Here is a 20,108-nt window from a genome sequence, read left to right on the forward strand (position 1 = left end):
TCTTTGGACAGCAGCCATCTGGCTGTTCCCAGCCTGCTCCCACCCTGTGTTTTAGTTCACTATTCACTTTTAAATGTCAGCGTGATTGTACTCCTGGTGCACTTTTGTCAGCTCTGGAAGCAGGCCCTCTCTGTAAGCCTGCAGCTGGTGCTGGGTGCTGGGGAGCTCTCCAAGCTCCTGGGCACTGGGGAATTCAGCCGAGGGAGTTCTCAAGGTTGGAGCCCTGGAAGCCAGGATGAGTAATAACCCTTCAGTGACCAGGATCGGATTTCATGAGCACCATAGTAACTGTCTTTACCCTCTCCATCCCCCACTCCCTCCATCCCCTAGAGGTGGAATTCTCAGGCTTGGATTTGGGGGAGGGGAAAATGATGGATTTCAGAAAGGCCTGGGCTAGAAGTGGAAAGCCAGCCAAGGAAGCCCAGCTGGAGTGGTGGTGGGGACAGAGTCCCTGGGGAACGTGCCTGCGGGGGTGAAGATGTTAGACTTGGGGAGGGCCCACCCTGAGAAGATGTCTGGGAAGAGCACCACTGGAGAGGAGCCGTGGGCCTCCTTCACACACCCCAGCCTCCCCCAGACTCCCTCCAGGGGGAAGAAAACAAAGTATCATGGATTTTTCTGGTAAAAGTACAGTGAGACACCACTGCACTCCAGTCCTGGTGACAGAGCGAGACTCTGTCTCTAAAAATTAAGAAAAAAAAAAAAAACTTAAAAACAAAGTGCAGGGAGAGAAAAGGTGGGAACAGAAAAGGGAAGGGGCCTTGTCAGAGACAAACACATCCCCAAAGGGCAATTCAGGGAGACATGTCAGAAGGCTTGGGACACAAAGAAACCTGGATAGACCAGCCGGTCTCAGTGGCTCACACCTGTAATCCCAGAACTTTGGGAGGCTGAGGCAAGCAGATCGCCTGAGGTCAGGAGTTCAAGACTAGCCTGGCCAACATGGCGAAACCCCGTCTCTCCTAAAAATACAAAAATTAGCTGGTCGTGGTGGCACACGCCTGTAATCCCAGCTACTCAGGAGGCTGAAGCAGAAGAATCACTTGAACCTGGGAGGCAGAGGTTGTGGTGAGCGGAGATCACACCATCGCACTCCCGCCTGGGTGACAGAGCGAGACTGTCTGAAAAAAAGAAAGAAAGAAAGAAAGAAACCTGGAAATGCCTGCCCCACATCTGGGAGAGGACTTGACGCCTCCGCCTTTTTGCCAGACCAATTTCTGGGTGGACAGGTTGGATGCTGGGCCAGCCCCACAGAGCTGCTGTCACGAGAGACAGACAAAAATGAGCAAAGCCCAGCGGCCGAGAGTGGACCCCGCCTGGATTCCTGGGCCTTGGCTGTTTCCCAGCCACCCTCCCTGCCCTGCTCTGGGACCCCACGACGGAGACAGTCACCAGTGCGATCCATGGGAGAGGCATTGGTGTTTCTCTCCAACCTTCCACAGTGCCTGGCATTCTGCCCTTGGAGAGTTCGTCTTTTCAAATGGCTCATGCCGTGAGTGGGTCCAGACACCAGCTGTGGCTGCTGCAAGCAGGTCTCCCCACGGGCACGTCGTGCCCATCAGGGGTTTTCTTCAGCAGCTGCCAGATGTCAGGCGCTGTGAGGATGGGATTTCTGTGGGAAAAGAGAAGGCAGTGGGAATGTGGATAATTTTGGTGCCCTCCTTGGAGCCAGAGCCAGGCGATGGTACAGTAATGGTGTGCGTGTGTAAGAAAGACTGTTACTGGGTTTTTAGACCCTTTACAGCTTTCAGAGGTACACATCCCTCCCCCATCACTCAGGGAGGTTTCCCAGAGTAGGGAGGACCCCTAGGCATCCTTAGCCGTTGGCCCTGGGTCTCCTCATTCGTAAGACGCGGCCCCACGTGGCTCTGACTTTCCAGGACTCCACTGTCTTGTTTTCTCTGAAAGCAGCCCTCGCTTTTCCTGTTACAAATGGCTCCACATGCTCTCCCCACTGCCCAATAAATCATCCTTCCATCCTACACGGGTTCCATGCAGACCTGAAGAGATGGAAATCTGCATAAAGAAAGGCCTGAAGAGCTCTGAGATAGGAAGAGGGTAAACAAAGCGTGAGCAAAGCTGATGAGGATGACGGCAGCGACCAGGCGTGGAGCGGCCTCTGTGCCAGGTGCCTTCTGAGTGTCTGACCTGCGTCATTTCACGCCCCCCACAGCCCTGTCACATGGGTAACTAACAGGCCTGCAGAGGATCCATCATTCTGCTCAAAGAAGCAGGGAGTGGGAGAGCTGCCGGGCTTTGGAGAGGACGGAGGGAAACCATCTGGGCTGCAGGCTCCAGGGATGGGTGAAGAGCAGGGTCTGGGGACCTGTCCATCTACAGAAATGTATAAGGAAAGCCTGCCTAGCACAGGCCCTCAGGCCCTGCTTTGTGCTCGGCAGTCAGGCTAATACGGTGGTGGGGAAGTCTGTGCTTTTCTCCTCAGGGCCCTCCTGGCCTCCCTTACGGCCTTTATCTTTCCAGCAGGGTCCCACTGAGAGAGGTGTGATCAGGTCACCCCCAAGGTCTCCCCCAGCTTTGAAACTCTCTGACTCCACGGGCCATGTGGAGGAATCCGTATCCACCTCTATCTGTCTGATTTACGGGAAAGTAGCCATAGGGAATTGAAGTGTTATTTGGCCAGGCCATGACAAACAAGAGTTTGGAGACCAATGATTGGCTGCAAGTTGCCTGACCTGGAAAATTCTGGAAAGTCTTTAGGCCAGGCACAGTTGCTCACGCCTGTCATCCCAGTATTTTGGGAGGCCGAGGCAGGTGGATTTCTTGAGGCCAGGAGTTCGAGACCATCCTGGCCAGTGTGGTGAAACCCCGTCTCTACTGAAAAGACAAAAATAAGCCGGGCGTGGTGGCACATGCCTGTAGTCCCAGCTACTCGGGAGACTGAGGCAAGAGAATCACTTGAACCTAGGAGGCAGAGGTTACAGTAAGCTGAGATTGTACCACTGCACTCCAAACTGGGCAACAGAGCGGGACTCCATCTCAAAAAAAACAAAGAAAGAAAAATTTTTTTTTTTTTTTTTTTTTTTTGAGGCGGAGTCTCGCTCTGTCGCCCGGGCTGGAGTGCAGTGGCCAGATCTCAGCTCACTGCAAGCTCCGCCTCTCGGGTTTACGCCATTCTCCTGCCTCAGCCTCCCGAGTAGCTGGGACTACAGGCGCCCACCACCTCGCCCGGCTAGTTTTTTTTTTGCATTTTTAGTAGAGACGGGGTTTCACTGTGTTAGCCAGGATGGTCTCGATCTCCTGACCTCGTGATCCGCCCGTCTCGGCCTCCCAAAGTGCTGGGATTACAGGCTTGAGCCACCGCGCCCGGCCAGAAAAAAATTTTTTAAAAAGGCCAGGAGCAGCCAGGCGCGGTAGCTCACGCCTGTAATCCCAGCACTTTGGGAGGCCGAGGCGGGTGGATCACAAGGTCAGGAGATCAAAACCATCATGGCTAACACGGTGAAACCCCATTTCTACTAAAAACACAAAAAATTAGCCGGGTGTGGTGGTGTACACTCGTAATCCCAGCTACTTGGGAAGCTGAGGCAGGAGAATCACTTGAACCAGGGAGGTGGAGGTTGCAGTGAGCCGAGATAGAGCCACTGCACTGCACTCCAGCCTGGGCAACAGAGTAAGACTCCGTCTCAAAAAAAAAAGAAAAAAAAAAAGGCTGGGTGCAGTTGCTCATGCCTGTAATCCCAGCACTTTGGGAGGCCAAGGCAGGGGGATCGCCTGAGGTTGAGAGTTCAAGACCAGCCTGGCCGACATGGTGAAACCCCATCTCTATTAAAAATACCAAAATTAGCCAGGCATGGTGGCGGGCCTGTAATCCCAGCTACTTAGGAGGCTGAGGCAGGAGAATGACTTGAACCTGGGAGGCAGAGGTTGATCTCAGGCAGTGAACTGAGATCACACTACTACACTCCAGCCTGGGCAACAAAGTAAGACTCTATCTCAATAAAAAATAAAATAGGCCAGGCGCGGTGGCTCATGCCTGTAATTCCAGCACTTTGGGAGGCCGAGGCAGGTGGATCACAAGGTCAAGAGTTCGAGACCAGCCTGACTAACATGGTGAAACCCCGTCTCTACTGAAAATACAAAAAAAATTAGCCGAGTGTAGTGGTGGGTGCCTGTAATCCCAGCTACTTTGGAGGCTGAGGCAGGAGAATCGCTTGAACTCAGGAGGCGGAGGTTGCAGTGAGCCAAGATCATGCCATTGCACTCCAACCTGGGCAACAGAGCAAGACTCTGTCTCAAAAATAAATAAACAAACAAACTTTTAAAAAAGTAAAAAATTTTTAAAAAGAACATCTTCAGGTTAAGTTACAGCTGGTACTCTCATCCCCAGTACTCCCGGGGCTGCACATGCACTGATACCCAACCCTGCTCCGCTAACGTGGCAGAAAGCCTCCTTATTCTCCTGATTTCCAGCTGTAGCCCTTAAGTTAGTGAGGGCACGGAACAGGGCATGAGAACAGGACATGTCACAGACTCAGTGCATGGCCCGGTGACATCCCAGAGGGGACCTTCGCCCACTCTAGGTCGGTAGGCACCCCCGCAGCACTCTCCCCCACAAACACAATTTGTTCTCTCATCTTTGCTGCTGTGAGTCTCCCACTGCAAGAGGAAGCTTCAGGGAGTTATGGCAAATATTGTATGAGTTATAAAAGGGTTTTAAGTTGAGCCAAAAATCTATCAAGTTTAGAATAACATTTTTGCTCTGTTTTATCTTTAGGGTGGACATTGAGTGTTCTAATGGCTCTGTCAAGCTGGAGTTTGACAGATGGAAAGGAAAGAATGCTGTTTTGATGGCTTGTTCTGTGGTCATGACAACAGATAAATACTTCTCTACACCCTCGCCTTCATTTTCCTGATGATAAACATTTTGTGTTTTACTTTACTAATTTCATCGCTTCTCGGCCTTTTGGCTAAGATCAAGTGTACTTTACTAATTTCAGTTCCCCAAAGTTTTGGCTAAACCTATAGACCAGGCTGAATGATAAAGTCAGAGCTGCATGTAAACAAATATGTGCAAAAAGTTTTAGAGGGAGGCCGGACATGGTGGCTCATGCCCATAATCCTAGCACTTTAGGGCAAAGCGGGAGGATTGCTTGAGCCCAGGAGTTTGAGAACAGCTTAGGCAACATAGCAAGACCCCATCTCTTTTTTTTTTTTTGAGATGGAGTCTCGCTCTGCCGCCCAGGCTGGAGTGCAGTGGCCGGATCTCAGCTCACTGCAAGCTCCGCCTCTTGGGTTTAGGCCATTCTCCTGCCTCAGTCTCCCGAGTAGCTGGGACTACAGGCGCCCGCCACCTCGCCCGGCTAGTTTTTTGTATTTTTTAGTAGAGACGGGGTTTCACCGTGTTAACCAGGATGGTCTCGATCTCCTGACCTCGTGATCCGCCCGTCTCGGCCTCCCAAAGTGCTGGGATTACAGGCTTGAGCCACCACGCCCGGCCTGACCCCATCTCTTAAAACAAACAAACAAACAAAAACCTTTATAATTGACAAAGTTTTCAATATTCAAGAATTTTTTTTTTTTTTTTTTTTTTTTTTTTTAGACGGAGTCTCGCTCTGTCGCCCAGGCTGGAGTACAGTGGCCAGATCTCAGCTCACTGCAAGTTCCGCCTCCCGGGTCTACGCCATCCTCCTGCCTCAGCCTCCTGAGTAGCTGGGACTACAGGCACCCGCCACCTCGCCCGGCTAGTTTTTTTTTGTATTTTTAGTAGAGACGGGGTTTCACCGTGTTAGCCAGGATGGTCTCGATCTCCTGACCTCGTGATCCGCCCGTCTCAGCCTCCCAAAGTGCTGGGATTACAGGCTTGAGCCACCGCGCCCGGCCCAATATTCAAGAAATTTATGAACTGGGCATAGTGGCACATGCCTGTATTCCCAGCTGCTCAGGAGGCTGAGGTGGAAGGATCATGTGAGCCCAGGAGTTTGAGGCTGCAGTGAGCTGTGACTGCACCACTGCTCTCCAGCCGGGGTGGACCTTGTCTTTAAAAAGCAAATTAAAAAATAAAACAAATAAGAAATTGACTTACATGTTTGTAGTACATTAAACCATAAGCTAAATGATAGACTACTGGCTAGTGATAAGTAGGATTAGGTAGGCCAATCTTGACACATACAGGAGTTTGAACCTTGTCTTTGACATATAGGTAACTACACAAATAAGTTCATATGTAGCTGTGCACTTTCATCCTCTTATTTGTTTGGTTATTTTTAATAAGTTTACACAAGCTTAAATGAAAATCCCATGTCCTCTCTAGAATTGGTTGCACCCAACATTTGCCATCCCAAGAGGTTGGGCTTCTCACCACACACTCTCTAGGGAGATGAGTTTGCCCAAGGCCTGGCTGAAAGTGTTCAAAGCTGCCACCTTGCTGCTCTGGCATCCATAAGATACTTCAGAAGTCTAGCTAGTCCTCAGCATGGATGACAGAGTCTTAGAGATAAGTACATTTAGTTCAGCAAAGTCCTATGAAAAATAACAATTTTAGGCGGGTGTGGTGGCTCACGCCTGTAACCCCAGCACTTTGGGAGGCCGAGACAGATGGATCACCTGAGGTCAGGAGTTTGAGACCAGCCTGGCCAACATGGTAAAACCCCGTCTCTACTAAAAATACAAAAATTAGCTGGGGGTGATGGCAGGCGCCTGTAATCCCAGCTACTCAGGAGGCTGAGGCAGGAGAATCACTTGAACCCAGGAGGCGGAGGCTGCAATGAGCCAAAATGGTGCCACTGTACTGCAGCTTGGGCAACAGAGCCAGACTCCATTTCAAAAAAAAAATACAATTTTAATAGTATAATTGTACAGCCTGATTAAATGTTAAGAATTAACTACCTATTTTTGCATATGAACACCAACAAGGTACCAATGAGCAAGATTCAGAGTTTAGCATAGCCGCAAATGCTGTTGTCTTCTAATCCAGACCCATCGCTAACATGCTGGGGCTGGAAGCTTATTCCAGTTCTTCTCTTGGAGTCAAATCCCTCCCAGACTGTACTGGCTTTGAAACACTGTCATCTTCACCTTTTGGGTGCACTGCAGCCGCTGGAAACCTCTCAGACAGGTTTCTGTGATTCTTTTTTTTTTTTTTTTCTGAGACAGAGTTTTGCTCTATTTCCCAGGCTGGAGTGCAGTGGCATGATCTCGGCACACTGCAACCTCCACCTCCCGGGTTCAAGTGATTCTCCTGCCTCATCCTCCCAAGCAGCTGGGACTACAGGCACGTGCCACCATAGCTGGCTAATTTTTCTGTATTTTTAGTAGAGATGGGGTTTCACCATGTTGGCCAGGCTGGTCTCAAATTCCTGACCTCAAGTGATCTGCCTGCCTCAGCCTCACACGGTGTTGGGATTATAGGCATGAGCTACCGCACACGGCCTTCTCTATGAATTTCTTAGTGAGTGTCACCATCATTATTTTGTTCTGCCTTGGTGAAGGAGCCCTAGAATTACCTTCCCGTGACACCCTTCGTTCTTTTGATGGCCTCAGCAAAAACTCCTATTTCCAGCTCCTGGCCTTTGCTCTCTCTTCTGGGTTCATCATTTGTAGATATTAAAGTTGAAAGGACAGCCAGGTGCGGTGGCTCACACCTGTAATCCCAGCACTTTGGGAGGCCGAGGCAGGTGGATCACCTGAGGTCAGGAGTTTGAGACCAGCCTGACCAACATGGTGAAACCCCATCTCTACTAAAAAATACAAAATTTAGCTGGATGTGGTGGGACATGGCTGTAATCCCAGCTCCTCAGGAGGCTGAGACAGGAGAATCACTTGAACCCGGGAGGCAGAGGTTGCAGTGAGCCGAGACCACACCAGTGCACTCTAGCCTGGGCAACAAGAATGAAACTCCATCTCAAAAAGTAAGAAATGAAAAAAAGCTGGAAGGACATCAGCAATGATCTAGCGGTGATCTAGTCTAGTTATTTCACAGGTGAAGAATCTGAGGCGTGGAGCAGTTAAGGGCTTTACCTGAGATCACGCAGAGAGTAACAGAACTAGTTGTCTTGAAGCCCAGCCCATGTTCGTTTTCAACTGTGTGGCACATGGCCTCAGGGTTTGCAAGTACAGTGATGGAAACCAGGCAGCCACTCCTGGTAGATTTCACCAGGCATTAGACCACACCTGAGTTTACCTTTCACTCATGTTCTCGGGAGTGGTGCATTAACAGGAGAGCTACTTTGCTTGGGATACTAAAGGGTAGTCATTGAATCAGCCTTCCAGTTACAGGGGTGTTCCTCTAATTCGGGAAACTCTTCATTTACTTTTCTGGTAGCATCTTAGAGGAAGCTCTGTGCTGGATCCTTACTGGTTCATAGAGAGTTGGACGCCAGCTGAGCATAGGAGCACCAAGTATGGAGCAGAGACCTGGTAGCAACCAGAACTAAAGAGTCGGCTCCAGGAAAACTTTCACATTCCTTACAAGTGCATCCTGATGTTCTGGAATACTGCTCCAACCCTCAGGAACCACCACCCAACAGCAAAACATCCTTGGACCCAACCCTTCTCACCCATGCCCAACTTTTAGCCCTGCGGCCCAGCCAACCTCCCACTGGGGCCTTCTCTTCCCTGCCCCACTTCTGTACAATTGATCACAGCTGTGAGTGCTGGCGTTTCTTTCCTCCACACCACTGTAATGCAAACCAGCTGCGAGCGAGGACTCTATGACTTCCTTCAGAAACACTGCCTCTCCTCCAGCCCCTCCACCTCCACGCTCTGCAGCAAGCCCTCTTGACCAGTCATCCCTAGCATCCCAGAACCACTGCCTATTGGCATGTTCCTAAGAGACCACCAGTCCCAGCAGTGCCCACCTCCCGTCCCCCTCCTTGAGGGCTCCTCTGGCCTTCACAAGTCAGGCAACAAAATTTTATTACCACTTGCATCAGGGATTGAGAAAAACAACCTCCATTCAAAATAAGCATTTCCTGCTCTATCATTTATTTTGAGGAAAGGGCTGTCACTCGTGTAATTATTAGCAAAATTTGACCTTTTAATGTTTAGGGGCAGAATTATTTTTAGAATATTGGTGTGGCCCAGGTGTGGTGGCTCACGCCTGTAAATCCCTGCACTTTGGGAGGCCGAGATGGGCGGATCATGAGGTCAAGAGTTCGAGACAAACCAGACCAACATGGTGAAACCCCGTCTCTACTAAGAATACAAAAATTAACCAGGCGTGGTGGCATATGCCTGTAATCCCAGCAACTCGGGAGGCTGAGGCAGGAGAATCACTTGAACCAGGGAGGCAGAGGTTGCAGTAAGCCAAAACTGCACCATTGCACTCCAGCCTGGGTGCCAGAGCAAGACTCCATCTCAAAAAAAAAAATTAACCAGGCATTGGTGGCACATGCCTGTAATCCCAGCTACTTGGGAGACCGAGGCAGGAGAATCGCTTGAACCCAGGAGGCGGAGGTTGCAATGAGCTATCATGCCACTGCACTCCAGTCTGGGTGACAGAGTGAGACTCCATCTAAAAAAAAAAAAAAAAAAAAAAAAGGTGATGTGGGCTAGAGAGCAAGAGGAATGAGACCCCTTCACCTGCCTGTTTGTTGCCATCTTGTCTCCAGCACCCTGTGCTCCATGGGCTCCAGCTAAGGAGGTATTCATGATAACCAGGTACAGAAACGTTCACTACAGCCACAACAGTGGGATCAGACTACTCAAAATAAACTTGCTACAGGAGATTGTCAACAAACAATCTCCTGTATTGTATTGTGGGAGGAGCAGCAGCTCCTCCCACGCGGCCAGCTGGTTCCCCAGCCAGTCGTCATCATTTGTTGCATCAAGCCTGAACACTTCTGCCCTGGAGCCCCATGCATCCAGTTCACTGAGTGAACTTTGACTTTCTTTCTGTCATGTTTCTCCACCAGCCTCTGCATCTAGCAGCAGCATTGCTGGTCATCTTTCCTGACCTTGCTCCCACGACCTTCTCCTCCAGACGGTTCACACTTGCTGCAGCTGAACCAGGGCCTCCGGGTGTCCCAGGCCCCGGGGGCCTCTCTGTCACTGCAGGCAACATAGGGCTTTAGGAGTCCCAAATGGCTGTACAGCAAGGAGAAAGGAGCAGCCCTTCCTCCTTCTAGGAGTGAGACCACAAGGAAGTAAAAATGCCAGTAGCCAGCCAGGCACAGTGGCTCACACCTGTAATCCCAGCACTTTGGGAGGCCGAGGCAGGCAGATCACAAGGTCAAGAAATCGAGACCATCCTGGCCAACATAGTGAAACCCTGTCTCTACTAAAAATACAAAAAATTAGCCAGGCATGGTGGTGCGCACCTGTAGTCCCAGCTGCTCGGGAGGCTGAGGCAGGAGAATCGTTTGAACCTGGGAGGCAGAGGTTGCAATGGGCCAAGATCGTGCCACCACACTCCAGCCTGGCAACAGAGTGAGACACCATCTCAAAAAAAAAAAAAAAAAAAAAAAAAGCCTGGGCGCAGTGGCTCAAGCCTGTAATCCCAGCACTTTAGGAGACCGAGACGGGCGGATCACGAGGTCAGGAGATCGAGACCATCCTGACTAACACAGTGAAACCCCATCTCTACTAAAAAAAGTACAAAAAACTAGCCGGGCGAGGTGGCAGGCGCCTGTAGTCCCAGCTACTTGGGAGGCTGAGGCAGGAGAATGGCGTAAACCCGGGAGGCGGAGCTTGCAGTGAGCTGAGATCCGGCCACTGCACTACAGCCTGGGCGACAGAGGGAGACTCTGTCTCAACAACAACAAAAAGCAGGTAGCCTTTTCTTTGAGTTGGGAAAAAACATTAAAAACATGTTTTGTTTTGTTTTTCTATTGCAATGATTGAAAAAAACAACACACATAGGCTATCCTCACTGTGCCTCCTTTTTATATACGTGTAATTTTTTTCTTTTAGAGATGGGGATCTAACTATGTTGCCCAGGCTGGACTTGAACTCCAGGGCTCAAGACATCCTCCCACCTCAGCCTCTGGGATTCAGTAGCTGGGACTACAGGCACATGCCACTGTGCCTGGATCATAGGGTGCCTCCTAATGCCTGCATTCCTCTAAGCAGCAATCCTGCCTTCTCCAGTCGGCAGGACCCTTTTCTCCCTACTCTGCCCCATCCTACATTCAGAGGTTACTTTAGCCTCATTTAGCCTCACTCTTCCTACCTTAAAAATCCAAAAGAAACTGGATTCAATCCCCAAGATCTCTTCCAGGTCTAAAATTCTGTCATTCTGTAACTGTGAAGTCAAAAGTGCTTGAACCACACAACTCTGAAAGGAATCTTAAACACAAATACTGCGTTTTTTTCTTCTCCTTTAAGGGACTAAAGTGAGAGCTTCAAAGTCTAGGGAAATGGACCATGGAGCTTGTCATGAACCACTTTGTTTCCAAGTCACATTTAGACACTTTGACAAACATGCTATAAAAAGAGTCTGGTGTCATGTAAAATACTTTCATGCAGGGATCTCCTTCTTAAGGTCTCTTATTTTTCTGGGGCGGAGTCTCACTCTGTTGCCCACACTGGAGTGCAGCTGCGTGATGGTGATCTTGACTCACAACCACCTCTGCCTCTTGGGTTCAAGCGATTCTCCTGCCTCAGCTTCCCTCCCTAGTAGCTGGGACTGCAGGTGCTTACCACCCCATCTGGCTAACTTTTTTGTATTTTCAATAGAGACAGGGTTTTACCATGTTGGCCAGGCTGGTCTCAAACTCCTGACCTCAGGTGATCCACCCGCCTCAGCTTCCCAAAGTGCTAGGATTACAGGCGTGAGCCACTATGCCTGCCCCCCTCCCAGTCTTCTAGTCCAAATCATTGGCTTCAAGCCCTTTTCATTGCAGCCCACAATGAGAAGTACATTTTACAATCAGACCCAGGGTATGTCCTCCCACCTGCCCCTGCCACAGACACACAGATAGTTGGTTTTTTTTTTTCCTTTAAGACAGAGTTTCATTCTTGTTGCCCAGGCTGGAGTACAATGGCATGTTCTTAGCTCACCGCAACCTCCATCTCCTGGGTTCAAGCGATTCTCCTGCCGCCTCAGCCCCCCGAGTAGCTGGGATTACAGGCACGTGCCACCATGCCCGGCTCTTTTTATTTATTTATTTATTATTATTATTATTATTATTTTGTATTTTTAGTAGAGACGGGGTTTCTCCATGTTGGTCAGGCTGGTCTCGAACTCCCGACCTCAGGTGATCCACCCGCCTCAGACTCCCAGAGTGCTGGGATTATAGCGTGAGCCACCACGCCCAGCCGACACACAGGTAGTTATTTACAGCTGGGAAACATGCAGCACATTCCTATTTTCTATTCTTTTTGTTGTTGTTGTTGTTGTTGTTTTTAATGCTGATTGCAACCTCTAAAATGATTTTAAGACCCACTAATGGGCTGCAACTATAGTCTGAAAAATCTTGCTCCAGAAACAAGTACCCTCATTTATATGTTAATGTTCTGACTTTCTTTTTTTTGTTGTTTTTTTGTTTGTTTGTTTGTTTGTTTTGAGATGGAGTCTCCCTCTGTCGCCCAGGCTGGAGTGCAGTGGCACTACGCTATCTCGGCTCACCGCAAGCTCCGCCTCCCAGGTTCACGGCATTCTCCTGCCTCAGCCTCCCGAGTAGCTGGGACTACAGGAGCCCGCCACCACGCCCGGCTAATTTTTTTTTTTTTTTTTAATGTTCTGATTTTCTAAGCCCTGACTTTACAACCATACGACACAAGCATAGCAACTTTGTAGTCTGGCTCCACACATCAACATATGTTCGTCCTAAAATCAAAAAAAAATTTAGAGCAAAGTGAATTCAGCACATTCAGTGGTTTATAGATCAAGGAACTAAAACACAAATGGTAAGGAATTAACTAAAAGTATTAACATTCTTGAATATTTGAGAGGAAGTGATGCCTTAGGAAAAGGTATCTCTGCTTTGACAGAGGATGTAGATCTAGATCCTTCAAAAGACGTAGAAGTCATCCGGATGTCGTGGCTCACGCCTGTAATCCCAGCACTTTGGGAAGCCAAGGCAAGCAGATTACCTGAGGTCAGGAGTTCGAGATCAGCCTGACAAACATGGTGAAACCCTCTCTCTACCAAAAATACAAAAATTAGCCAGGCATGGTGGCGTGCGCCTGTTAATCTCAGCTACACAGGAGGCTGAGGCAGGAGAATCACTTGAACATGGGAGGCGGAGGTTGCAGTAAGCCGAGATCATGCCAGCCTGGGCGACAGAGTGAAATTCTGTCTCAAAAAAAAAGAAAGACATAGAAGTCACTTCACCTTAAGCTCTGGCTAGATTATTGATATTACTCTCCTTAATGTAAGTCCTAACTTAATTACTCTCTCACTCTTTTTATTTTTTCTTGGTATCTTCCAAATGCAATGTCTTACTCTTACCCAGCTAATAAACAAGACAGTATAGGGATAAGAATGAAATCTTGAGATAGCATTTTTCTCATCTTGGGAGTGATCATTTGAAAGAAAAGATAAGGGCCGGACGCGGTGGCTCAAGCCTGTAATCCCAGCACTTTGGGAGGCCGAGACGGGCGGATCACGAGGTCAGGAGATCGAGACCATCCTGGCTAACACGGTGAAACCCCGTCTCTACTAAAAAAATACAAAAATCTAGCCGGGCGAGGTGGCGGGCGCCTGTAGTCCCAGCTACTCCGGAGGCTGAGGCAGGAGAATGGCGTAAACCCGGGAGGCGGAGCTTGCAGTGAGCTGCGATCCGGCCACTGCACTCCAGCCTGGGCGACAGAGCGAGACTCCGTCTCAAAAAAAAAAAAAAAAAAAAAAAAAAGAAAGAAAAGATAAGGACCGAATATCAGTGCTATGCATGGATGCCATGCTGCTAAGAGGTATTTCAAGACTCCAGTGAGTATCAAGAGAATGATTATTTGCAAAGACGGGGAACAGGAAGGTTAAGAGCCTTAGGGTGATAAATGAACAAGATTCAATAGTACTATTATTAGTCCAGGGGCCCCCAAATTGGGGAATGGAAAAGAAGGCTATGTGTACATGTATTTTAAAATTTTAATTATTATTATTATTTTTTTTTTTTTTGAGACGGAGTCTTGCTCTGTCGCCCGGGCTGGAGTGCAGTGGCCAGATCTCAGCTCACTGCAAGCTCTGCCTCCCGGGTTTACGCCATTCTCCTGCCTCAGCCTCCGGAGTAGCTGGGACTACAGGCGCCCGCCACCTCGCCCGGCTAGATTTTTGTATTTTTTAGTAGAGACGGGGTTTCACCGTGTTAGCCAGGATGGTCTCGATCTCCTGACCTCGTGATCCGCCCGTCTCGGCCTCCCAAAGTGCTGGGATTACAGGCTTGAGTCACCGAGCTCGGCCAATTTTAATTATTTTTAATTGTCATATAAAAATGGCATATATTTATCATGTGCGACAATGATGATTTTATTATTGTTTTTGAGACAGGGTCTCCCTCTGTCATCCATGCTGGAGTGCAGTGACATGATCACGGCTCACTGCAGCATCGACCTTCCAGGTTCAAGTAACCTTCCCACTTCAGCTTCCTGAGTAGCTGGGACCACGTGTCACCACCACAGGCTCTTTTTTTTTTTTTTTTTTTTTGTAGAAACAAGGCCCCACCATGTTGCCCAGGTTGATCTCAATCTCCTGGGCTTAACTGGAACATGATATTTTAATACATACATATATTTTGTTGTTGTTTTGTTTTGTTTTGTTTTGTTTTGAGACGGAGTCTCACTCTGTCGCCCAGGCTGGAGTATAGTGGTGCGATCTCAGCTCACTGCAACCTCCGCCTCCCAGGTTCAAGCAATTCTCCCGCCTCAGCTTCTCAAGTAACTGGGATTATAGGCATGCGCCACCATGCCCAGCTAATTTTTTTATTTTGAGTAGAGATGAGGTTTCACCGTGTTGGCCACGCTGATTTCAAACTCCTGACCTCAGATGATCCAACTGCCTTGGTCTCTCAAAGTGCTGGGATTACAGGCGTGAGCCACTGCGCCCAGTCTGGTGTTTTGAAATATGTTTACTTTGTGGAGTGGCTACATTGAGCTAATTAACATATGTATTACCTCACATACTTGTTTTTTGTGATAAGAAAACTTAAAATCTACTCTCAGCAATTTTCTACAATACATTAACTATAATTGCCATGTTGTACAATAGATCTCTTTAACTTATTCATTCTATATGAGCTAATGTATATTTTAAGGATATTTCAGGGGGTGTTAGATCCAAGAGAAACTCACTTGGAAGCAAGGTGATCTTTGTTTTTAACCCTTTCTTCTTTTAGAAACAGACTGTCACCCAGGCTGCAGTGCAGTGACACGATCATAGCTCACTGCAACCTTGAGCTCCAGGGCTCCAGCGATCCTCCCATGTCAGCCTCCTGAGTAGCTAGGACTGCAGGCATGTGCCACCACACTGTGCTAATTTTTAAATTTTTTGTAGGCAAGGGGTCTCACTATGTTGCCCAGTCTGGCCTCAGACTCCTAGCCTCAAGCGATACTCCTACCTCAACCTCCCAAAGTGCTGGGATTACAGATGTGAGCCACCACAGCTGGCTTGCTTTTGTTGTTGTTGTTGAGACAGAGTTTCACTCTTGTTGCCCAGGCTGGAGTGCAATGGCACGATCTTGGCTCACTGCAGCCTCCACCTCCCAGGTTCAAACGATTCTCCTGCCTCAGCCTCCCAAATAGCTGAGATTACAGGCATGCACCACCACCCCTGGCTAACTTTTGTATTTTTAGTAGAGATGGGGTTCCACCATGTCGGCCAAGATGGTCTCAAACTCCTGACCGGCCAATATCTTTTTTTTTTTTTTTTTTGAGACGGAGTCTCACTCTGTCTCCCAGGCTGGAGTGCAGTGGCCGGATCTCAGCTCACTGCAAGCTCCGCCTCCCAGGTTTACGCCAGTCTTCTGCCTCAGCCTCCCCAGTAGCTGGGACTACAGGCACCCGCCACCTCGCCCGGCTAGTTTTTTGTATTTTTTAGTAGAGACGGGGTTTCACCGGGTTAGCCAGGATGGTCTCGATCTCCTGACCACGTGATCTGCCCGTCGTCTCGGCCTCCCAAAGTGCTGGGATTACAGGCTTGAGCCACCGCGCCCGGCCAATATCTTTTAATTCACATATTTTCTCCTCAAGTAAGCCAGAGCTAATTGATTCTTTTTTTAATGGCTCAGGAAACTTTTAGGACAATGAGATTAGAGGTGCCTGATGTCAGGGGTGTCTGCATAGATCCATCTAGGCAAAACTCAGCTTCCTTGCAACTTTACCTAAGCAAAGCCTAGGTCAGAACTTGGGCAAATGTTCAGAAGACTAACGTTAAGAAGGCTTTCTAACAAATGCAGTGCTGGCTATAGGCCCCACACCTGAGGAGGATGTAGTATACTCATGGCAGAACCATTGGGCCCTCACTTTTATTCTTACAAGTACTTCTAACCAGCGTCTAAGGTGTTTGTTTGTTTGTTTTTGAGATGGAGTCTCGCTCTATCACCCAGGTGCTGGAGTGCAGTGGCGTGATCTCAGCTCACCACAACCTCTGCCTCCTGGGTTCAAGCCATTCTCCTGCCTCAGCCTCCCGAGTAGTTGGGATTACAGGTGCATGCCACCACGCCCAGCTAATTTTTGTATTTTTAGTAGAGACGGGGGTTTCACCATGTTGACCAGGCTGGTCTTGAACTCCTGACCTCGTGATCTATCCACGTTGGCCTCCCAAAGTGCTGGGATTACAGGCATGAGCCACAGCGCCCAGCCATGTCTAAGGTTTCTAATCCTATCATATTGTAGAAATCGTATAACAGAATGAGAGGAGAGAGGAGCTGCTGCAGCAGGCTCAGCAGCAGTAAGAGATGATTGCAAGGAAGAAGAGAGGAAGTCAACTCCCACTCGCCTTGGAAGGCCATCAGTCATCACTGTCTTGCAGCATAATAGAGTTGATAATTCAACATGATAACCCTGCAGAATCCACTCCTTCATTCAACAGACTTGAGCTTAAATTCAGGCACTGTTGCGGAGAGATCAATAATGCTCAGTGCTTGCCAATAAAAAAAAAAAAGGCTACATTGTGACCATTACTCTTTTTCTTGCTTGCTTTGTTTTTTGTTTTGTTTTGTTTTTTGTTTTTGGTGTTTTTTTTTTGAGACACACTCTTGCTAGGTTGACCAGGCTGGAGTGGAGTGCAGTGGCACGATCCGATCACTGCTTACTGCAGCTTGGACCTCCTGGGCTCAAGAACCTCCCACCTCAGCCTCCGCAGTAGCTGGGATTACAGGTGTGTGCCACCACACCAGGCTAACTTTTTTATACTTTATGATTTTTTATTTTCCCCATCCAATGACCCATCAGACGTCAGGCTAATTTTTACATTTTTTGTAGAGACGGGGGTCTTCTTATATTGCTTAGGCTGGTCTTGAACGCCGGGCCTCAAGTGATCCTCCCTCAGCCTCCGAAAGTGCTGGGATTACAGGCTGAGCTACGAAGGCAGGCCTGACCATTTTTCTTTATTCTTTTTTTGTTTCTTCCATGACCACAATGCCATTATCACTGTTAATAAACTTTTCTCTTTTTTTTGGAGACAGTCTCACTCTGTCGCCCAGGCGGAGTGCAAGCTACAATCTCAGCTCACTGCAACCTCTGCCTCCCGGGTTCAAGCAATTCTCCTGCCTCAGCCTCCCGAGTAGCTGGGATTACAGGCGTGCATCACCACGCCCAGCTAAGTTTTGTATTTTTTGACAGAGATGAGGTTTCACCATGTTGGCCAGGCTGGTCTTGAACTTCTGACCACCTCAGCCTCCCAAAGTGCGGGGATTACAGGCATCAGTACTGTGCCTGACCTCTCCCAATGTTACTATGTTATTATTTTTTGAAACTTTCAATGCTTAAAATGGTTAGCCTTCAGTCATCTCTCTTTTTTTTTTTTTTTTTTTTTTGAGATGGAGTTTTGCTCTTGTTGCCCAGACTAGAGTGCAAAGGTGCAATCTCGCCTCCTGGGTTCAAGCGATTCTTCTGCCTCAGCCTCCTGAGTAGCTAGGGTACACCATACCTGGCTAATTTTTTGTATTTTTAGTGGAGACGGAATTTCACCATGTTAGCCAGGCTGGTCTCGAACTCCTGACCGCAGGTGATCTACCCATCTTGGCCTCCCAAAGTACTGGGATTACAGGCGTAAGCCACCATGCCCGGCAGCCCTCAGTCATCTCTAGCATATCATCCTTGACCAGAATTCTGGGTGAGGCTCAACTGTATATGAGTTTCACCTTTACATGAACCCATTTGGAGCTGACCGCTGGCATGTGAGTACCAAAGGAGTTTTCTGTCCTTCTTTTCCTGGATTGCACCTAGGTGTTCATGCTCAGCTGAGAGAATGCTGGGAACAGAACACAGCCAAAGCTACAGTGTTTTGATAGAAAGCGTCTTCAGATCTTCAGTAAGAGAATGAGCATTCTTGAGAAAATAGGCTTTCACTGTTTTTGTGTTTTTGTTTTGTTTGGGGAGCAGGCAGGCAGTAGGGGTAGAAAGGAATGTAAATTAAAACCTTACAAGAGTCCAGGCACGGTGGCTCACACCTGTAATCCCAGCACTTCGAGAGGCTGAGGGGGGCAGATCACTTGAAGTCAGGAGTTCAAGTCCAGTCTGACCAACATGGTGAAACCCTATCACTACTAAAAATACAAAAATTAGCCGGGTGTGGTGGCAAGTGCCTGTAGTCCCAGCTACTCGGGAGGCTGAGATGGGAGAATTGCTTGAACCTGGGAGGCGGAGGTTGCAGTGAGCCCAGATCGCGCCACTGCACTCCAGCCTATGCAACAGAGTGAGACTCCATCTCGAAAATAATTAAAAATAGAAATAAATAAATAAAAACCTTATAAGAGTATAGCTCACACAAAAAAGCTGAGAGCAGGAGGGTGCAGGGCGTGTAGCTCACATGTGAAAACACACTTGTAAAAATTATCCAGGACATTAAACTCGTCCCTGCAGCTGTGCCTCCAAGCCTCTCGCATAGGCTCTAAGTGCCTGATGTGGCCTGTGCTGAGACTGTCCCGTGCTATGCGTGCTATGCCCCATCCACGTGTGTCCTTTCCTAATCATCCTGCGTCTGGGAGAGCCTTCTCCCCTGGAGGCTTCCCTGGGCCCTCGCTGAGCCGGCCTCTCTCCCTGTTCTCTCCCTGGCTGCAGCACCCTGTCCAAGTGCTGCCACGCAATGGTGGCACTGATCTACCCCTTCACCTGGCAGCACACCTACATCCCGGTGCTGCCACCCGCCATGGTCGACATCGTGTGCTCGCCAACGCCCTTCCTCATCGGGCTGCTCTCCAGCTCTCTGCCCCTGCTCAGGGAGCTGCCACTGGAAGAGGTGAGCTCCCACTCGGCCCTGTCCCCCTCCCTGCAGGGTGCGGAGAACAGAGCAGGGTGCTGGCCCTGCAGGCATCATGGAGCAGTTCTCAGAGCCAGCAGTGTTGGGGAGCAGGGCGCAGGGGGCCACCAGGGCTTTGTCTGGCATGTGTCCTGCCCAGAGGCTGACTCAGTCAGACCCTCAGTGACAGCAAACACTGTTTTCCCTTCCAAATGAAATGCCTGGTATGAGCACCCCTTGAGAAGGTCAGCAACGAACAATTTAGCCAGATGTCGAAACTCTTAAGTCGTGAATAGCCCTCTCCTCTCCCCTGCCCTCCCGCCCACTCCCCCACATTGAGGAGCTAGCAAGATCCGGTCCTTTGTCATATCCATTAAAAATGTTTTTAATCCCCAAGTTCTGGGTGTCTAGTTTAGCATCGAAGCGGGGAAAGTCCTGCTTGGCACTTCTGGAGTTACTTAGCCCCAGCCCCTTCTTCTAAATGGTTTCGACCCTGAGGACTGGGGACTTCCAGCAGTCAGAGAGGGAAGCTTAAATAATGTTGCTCAGCCCCGAAGCACCAGGAGGAACGCCTGTCCCTGTGTCCTGCAGTTCTGTCTGGGTGCCTAGAAGCTGCTCCTCTAATTGCCCAGATAGTCCTAATGCCCCATTAAACATCACCCACCGGCCTTAGGGCTTTCAGTGCAGGCATGAGGACCGCCAGGAGTTCGTCTGGCGCCCTGTGCTCCTGCAGGTGGCTCAGTTCATCCCCGGAGGGTGTGAGTGGGAAGGAAGGGGAAGTGGCCCTCCGCTCCTGGGCAGGCCTCTGGGATAT

General features: G+C 49.1%; 1 protein-coding gene across 6 annotated transcripts in view; it reads left to right on the forward strand.

The window, feature by feature from the left end:
• The window catches only part of DENND2A (DENN domain containing 2A), a 130,136-nt gene that overhangs the window by 101,329 nt on the left and 8,699 nt on the right, over positions 1 to 20,108 (forward strand). For all 6 annotated transcript variants that reach the window (XM_030932783.1, XM_030932781.1, XM_010359807.2 and 3 more), the window contains one exon: positions 19,117 to 19,294. In XM_030932783.1, the coding sequence (XP_030788643.1) occupies positions 19,117 to 19,294 (178 nt within the window). The remainder of the gene's footprint in view (positions 1 to 19,116; positions 19,295 to 20,108) is intronic.

Source organism: Rhinopithecus roxellana, chromosome 6, assembly GCF_007565055.1.
Source record: "Rhinopithecus roxellana isolate Shanxi Qingling chromosome 6, ASM756505v1, whole genome shotgun sequence".
NCBI lineage: Eukaryota > Metazoa > Chordata > Mammalia > Primates > Cercopithecidae > Rhinopithecus > Rhinopithecus roxellana.